Source organism: Nyctibius grandis, chromosome 12 (assembly GCF_013368605.1).
Source record: "Nyctibius grandis isolate bNycGra1 chromosome 12, bNycGra1.pri, whole genome shotgun sequence".
NCBI lineage: Eukaryota > Metazoa > Chordata > Aves > Nyctibiiformes > Nyctibiidae > Nyctibius > Nyctibius grandis.
Genome location: NC_090669.1, coordinates 1,932,802 through 1,939,110, shown reverse-complemented (window position 1 = coordinate 1,939,110; position 6,309 = coordinate 1,932,802). Strand labels below are relative to the sequence as shown.

Sequence of the window (6,309 nt, the reverse complement as noted above, 5' to 3'; positions counted from 1 at the left end):
AGGGTTGGTGTTAGGGTTGGGGTTAGCATTAGGTTTAGGTTTGGGGTTAGCATTAGACTCCCGTTTTTGGCTAAGGTCAGGTCTCGTGTTCGGATCAGCGTTAAGGTTAGTGTTAGGATCAGTGTCAAGGTTTCAGGTTCACATGAACAGGAGGGTTTGGGGCTGGCATTAGCGTTAGGGCTGGGGTTCAGGCCAGGGTTAGGGTTAGGCTCAGGATTAGGGTTAGGGTTAGGTTCAGGGCGAGGGAACTGAAGGCACCCAGAGCCCGATTTCTGCTGACAGCCCTGACAGTGGGCGGGTGGGGAGTTCTGGTCCCTCCCTCCCGTGACAGCCCAGAGGAAGGGGCATGGCAGCGTGTGCCTGTCCCCGCCACCCCCGCGCAGGTGGGGTGCCACGGGAGCACCCCCAGCCCCCCGACATGGGTGCTGGGAGCCCTGCGCTGGGGCAGAGCCATCGGGGTGCTCCTGACCCCCCCCCAGCAGCATGGGCTCTGGGACCCCCACCCGACCCCGAGCTGCTCAGCCGTGCCCCCTGAGCCTGGCACCTCTCCCGCCGCCGGCCCCCCGCCCTCGCACCCCCCCACCCCGTAACCACGCTGCCCAGCTCCCCGGAGCCGGTATTTGGCTTCGTGCCGGCGGTGTGCGTTACCTCCCCGGCATGGTTAATTCATGGGGCAGGAGGAAGGCCGGCAGTGGCGGGGGCCCCCTTAAGCTGCCCCCAGCCCCTTAAAATCCCATCTCCCAGCCCCCCAAAGCGGGTGCTGCTTGGGACCCCCACCTCTGCCTGCCTTCCCACCCCGATCCCAGCTGGGGCAGAGCACTGGGGGGAGCCCCAGCAGCCCCCCGCCAGCGAGCAACTGTTTTGACAGAGCTATTACTCACCCGTCAAGCTTTTGTCCGGGCTGAGCAGCGCGATCCTATTGAGTCTGGAGTCCTGAATAGGATCAAATCCTACAGCCCAGACACACACACACGCACAAAGCCCACGGCCGAGCTCGCCCCGACGCCGCGGCTGCTGCGGGGTGGCTCATCCTTCCCGAATCCTTCTCCCAGAGTCGTGGGGGTTTGGTGTTCCCCCACCCCAGGTACCTGCATGAAGTTCTTGGTGGTGCTGGTTTGCATCCTCCTGGCGTGGAAGGTGGGTGAGACAGGGTCGGATGCTCCGGAGACGTTGGCCCCGCTGGCTCCAGGAGGTAACTGGGAGAGGGGCTGGGGGGGGGGGGTCTGCTGGCAGCAACAAGGCCTGGGGGGGCTGATTTGGGGGGGTGGGTGCACCCTGAGCACTGTCCCCTGGGGCCAGGCCAGGTGGGTAGGGGGCTGGGTGGGTGATGGGGGTGGCAACGGGGGGTCTCGGTGGGTGATGGGGGCTGGGGATGGGATGGGATGGGGCTGGGATGGGGGGCATGGAGCTGGGGGTGGAATGGGGCTGGGAGGGGGTCCTGGGGCTGGGGGTGGGATGGGGGGGGTCCTGTGGCTGGTGATGGGATGGTGCTGGAGGGGGGGTCTTGGGGCTGGGGAGGGGATGGGATGGGATGGTGCTGGGAGGGGGGTCCTGGGGCTGATGATGGGTCCAGACTGGTGGGGTCTGGGGGCTGGGATGGGGGGCATGGAGCTGGTGATGGGATGGGGCTGGGAGGGGGGTCCTGGGGCTGGGGCTGGGATGGTGCTGGGAGGGGGGGTCCTGGGGCTGGGTCCAGCCCGGTGGGGTCTGGGTGCTGGCAGGACAGGGAAGGGGGAGGTGGGTACATTCCTAGCGATCTCAGCCCACCCGTGCGAGACAGGGGCTCAGCGGGCTGGACACCCCCCCTCCCCAGCCCCAAAGCGCTTTCTTCTGTCCCCTCGAGTCTCCATGGAGACCCGGGTGCCTTCCCCGTATCCCCGGCTGCGGATGGACCCTTCGGGGGGCCTCTCGGGTCCGTCCGCAGCCGGGGATACGGTGAAGGCACTTGCACCCATGACCTCCTTGGCCCCAACCCCAAGCCCTGCTGTCCCCCCCCAGCTCTCAGCACGAAGGAGACCTTCCTGGTGCTCTCGCTGCACAACAAGCTGAGGAGCAAAGTGCAGCCCCCTGCTGCCAACATGCAGAAGCTGGTGAGCCCCCGCCCCAGGTCCCGTCCCCCCCTGCCTTGGGTGGCCCATCCATCTCCCACCCCATGCCCAGGGAGCGGGGACAGCACCAAAAGCAGGGCTGGTCCCTTGGGGTCCCTTGTGGGGTCCCCCATGCCCCTCTGATGTTCCCTGATCATCCCCTACCTGTACACACCAAGGACAAGGATGGTCCCTTGGGGTCCCCTGTGGGGTCCCACACATCCCATGGTGGCCCTTAATGTCCCCTGATCACCCCTCACCCACACACACCAAGGGCAGGGCTGGTCCCCTGGGGTGTCCCCTATGTCCTGTGATGGCCCTCAATGTTCCTTGATCACCCCATATCTGCACACACCAAGGACAAGGCTGGTCCCCTGGGGTCCCCTGTGGAGACCCCCATGTCCGTGGTGGCCCTTAATGTCCCCTAATTGTCTCACACCAGCACACACCAAGGGCAGAGCTGGTTCCCAGGGGTCCTTTTAGGATCCCCCATGTCCCCTGATGTCCCCCAATCATCCCATACCTGCACACCCCAAGGGCAGGGCTGGTCCCCCGGGGTCCCTTGCAGCATCCTTCATGTCGACTCTCTGATGTCCCCCGATCGTCCCCTGGACTGACCCCCTTGGAGGTCCCCAAACACCCTCTGGGTGGTTCCCCGCTGTCGCCAGCACCCCCTCCCCCAGGGCTGTCCCCAGGGACCCCGGGGGGCTCACAGCACACCCCGCAGGAGTGGAGCGAGGAGCTGGGGCGGCTGGCAGGGGCGCGGGCAGCCAGTTGCCTGGAGGGCCCCGCTCCGCCGCCGGCCCCGCAGCTGGGCTGGAGCGAGACCCTAATGCCAGCGGGCGCGGGGGGCTTCGGGGCCGTGCTGGAGCTCTGGTTCGCCGAGGGCCACCGCTACGACTACGGGACGGGCCGCTGTGCCAGCAATGCCACCTGCCGCCATTACACCCAGGTGGGTCCCCTGTGGGGTCCCCCCATGTCCCATGATGGCCCTTAACATCCCCCAGTTATCCCACACCTGCGCACACCAAGGGCAGGGCTGGTCCCGTCAGGTCCCGTGTAGGGTCCCCCATGCCCCATGATGCCCCTTGATGTCCCCTGATCACCCCACACCCACGCACACCAAGGGCAGAGCTGGTCCCCTGGGGTGTCCCCCATGTCCTGTGATGCCCCTTGATGTCCCCCGATCACCCCACACCTGCACACACCAATGGCAGGGCTGGTCCCCTGGGGTCCCTTGTGGGGTCCCCCATGCCCCATGATGACCTCCTGATGTCCCCTAATGACCCCACACCCACACACACCAAGGGCTGGGCTGGTCCCCTGGGGTGTCCCCCATGTCCTGCGATGCCCCTCGGTGTCCCTTGATCACCCCATACCTGCACACACCAAGGACAAGGCTGGTCCCTTGGGGTCTCCTGCGGGGTCACTCACGTCCCATTAATGTCCCCCAGTTATCCCACACCTGCGCACACGGAGGGCTGTGCTGGTCCCCAGGGGTGTCCCCCATGTCCCATGATGACCCCCTGATCCCGATGTCCCCCGATCACCCCACACCCACACACACCAAGGGCAGGGCTGGTCCCCCGGGGTGTCCCCCCTGCCCTATGATGCCCCTCGCTGCCCCCTGATCCCCCCACACCTGGGCCATGCGGGGCCCGAGGGGGTCCCCAGGCTGGGGACGGGGTGTCACGGCGCTGTCCCGCAGCTGGTGTGGGCCACGGCGGGGCGGCTGGGCTGCGGGCGGCACCGCTGCGTCGGCAGCCACGGCCCCAGCGAGGCCTTCGCCTGCGGCTACTCGCCGGGGTAAGGGGCTGGGGGCGGGGCCGGGGCGGGAGGGGCGGGGCCGGGGCGGGGGGCGGGGCTTTGGCGGGAGGGGGCGGGGCCGGCAGGTGTGGGCGGGGTCTCCTCAGGGGTGTGGGCTGGCCTATGGGGAGGCGTGGTGAGGGGTGTGGGCGGGGCCTTGTGGTGGCAGTGGGCGGGGCTATGAGTTGTGGGCGGGGCCTTGCCTGGTGGTGGGTGGGGATTGGTGCAGTGGGCGGGGCTGGGCGGTGTGGGCGGGGCTGGGCGGTGTGGGCGGGGCTGTGGATGTGGGCGGGGTTTCGCCCCGAAGGGGGCGTGGCTCGGTGCGTGGGCGGGGCACGGAGCCGGGCCCCGCCTCCAGCTGCCTGCGGGGCCAGGGGTAACTGGGAGGCGGCGGGGGCGCCCGTGCTGCCCTACCAGCGGGGGCCCTGGTGCTCCCTCTGCACCGCCGCCCTCTCCGGCTGCTTCAAGTCCTGGGACCACGGCGGGGGGCTCTGCGGTGAGTCCCGGCGGCCCCCGGCCCCCGCGCGCCCCCCGCCTCGCCGCAGCCCCTCACGCCCCCGTGCCGCACCCAGAGGTGCCGCGGAACCCCTGTCGCATGAGCTGCAGGAACGGCGGGCGCCTCGACGTGAGCAGCTGCCGCTGCGCCTGTGCCCGCGGCTACACGGGCAGGTACTGCCAAGGTGAGGGCACCCGCGCACCCCACGAGAGGGTGGGCACGGCCCAGACAGTGCACGTGTGTGCGGTGTCAGTGCAGTGTATGCGTGTGCGGATGGGTGCAGCACACGCATGTGCACGGCCAGCTCAGCGTGGGCAGCTCGGCGCAGCCCCGTGCCGTGCACCCCGAGCCCGGCCGGGGCAGACGGGCCCCGCCGAGCCCCCCAGCTCACGCGGCCCCTCGCCCGCAGTGCGGTGCAGCGGGCAGTGCCTGCACGGCCGGCTCCGGACCCAGGAGTGCTCCTGCCTCTGCCACGCGGGCTACGGCGGCGCCGAGTGCGGCAGTGAGTCTGCGCCCACCCGCTCTGGGGTCATGGCGGGGGTCTGTGGGCAGGGACCCCCCGCAGCAGGGCTCAGGGTGCCCTGGTGGGCCCGGCTCTGCGGCACGGGGACCCACCGGCGCCTACCTGTGCCCACAGCAAAGGTCCGGTTCCCTTTCCACGCCTGTGACGTGCAGATAGACGGCGAGTGCTTCATGGTGTCCCCCGAGGCCGACACCTACTACGGAGCCAAAATAAAGTGCCAGGTGAGTCCCTGGGGTCCTCCAGGCACCCCTTTGCACCTCAAAGATGCCACCCGACCCCCTGTGCGTCTCTCGGCTCCCCAGCATGGGTCATGGCCACGTGTTTGGGGCTGACTCTTCCCTTCCCCGCAGGAGAAAGGGGCCATGCTGGCCCACATCAGGACCCAGAAGGTCCAGGACATCCTGGCTTTCTACCTCAGCCGCTTGGAGACCGGTAACAGGGTGACGGACACCGATTTCGAGACCGGGAACTTCTGGATCGGTGAGTGATGGCAGGGTGCGGGGTGCCCGGGGTGCAGGCGGCCGTGCCACCCCACCTCCCGCTCCCCCAGGTCTCACCTACAAGCCAGCCAAGGCCACCTTCCGCTGGGACGTGGGCGAGACATCCTCCTTCACCAGCTTCGCTTTCGGGCAGCCGGACAACCAGGGGTAAGTGCCCGGTGGATACAGAGGATGGCTGCCCTCTGCACGGCATCACCACCGTGCCACCACTGTGCCACCACCGCAGGTTCGGGAACTGCGTGGAGATGCAAGCGGCGGCCGCCTTCAACTGGAACGACCAGCGCTGCAAGACCCGAAACCGGTACATCTGCCAGTTCGGTGAGTGGGCAGCCGGGAGCCCTCCCGCACCTTCCCGGGGGTGCTGAGCCCCGGGGCTGCCGGCTCCTGGGTCTGTGCCCCGCTGCCAGCCCTGCCCGGAGCCCTGGGTGGGCGCTGACACTCCGCATCCCGTCGCAGCCCAGGAGCACATCTCCCTGTGGCAGCGGGACCCCTGAGCCGGCAGCCCCAGCCACCGGCCAGCGCTGGCTGCTGGGCCAAGCCCGTGGCTCAGGAGGAGCCTGGTGCTGTGCCAAGGCTGGACCGTGGCTCAGGAGGAGCCCCCTGCCACACTAAGCCTGGACTCTGGCTCAGGAGAACCCTGCTGTTGTGCCAAGCCCAGACCATGGCTCAGGAGGACCCCCCCACGGCTCCCCCGCACAGGGGATGGGGGTCTGAGGGGACCCATGGCGCTGGGACCTTGTGAGAAGGGTGCGTGCTCTACATCAGCAGCCCCAAAACAGCATCTTCTTCTGCCCCTCACCTTCCTCTGTTGCCATCACGTTGTGACAGCCCCCAGGGTGGGGAGATGCCTCCGCAACAGCCGGGTCCAACAGCGTCATCCTCCTCCTAAACTGGCAG

General features: G+C 68.5%; 1 protein-coding gene across 1 annotated transcript; it reads left to right on the top strand.

The window, feature by feature from the left end:
• Positions 1–1,092: 1,092 nt before the first annotated feature.
• Positions 1,093–5,906, top strand: LOC137669348 (C-type lectin domain family 18 member A-like). The gene is made up of 12 exons (XM_068411398.1): positions 1,093–1,192; positions 1,999–2,090; positions 2,815–3,039; positions 3,796–3,893; positions 4,268–4,389; positions 4,466–4,573; positions 4,799–4,891; positions 5,027–5,133; positions 5,263–5,392; positions 5,463–5,559; positions 5,639–5,730; positions 5,869–5,906. The coding sequence occupies exons 1-12, from the start codon at positions 1,093–1,095 to the stop codon at positions 5,904–5,906; spliced, it is 1,302 nt and encodes a 433-aa protein (XP_068267499.1).
• The last annotated feature ends 403 nt before the right edge of the window (positions 5,907–6,309 follow it).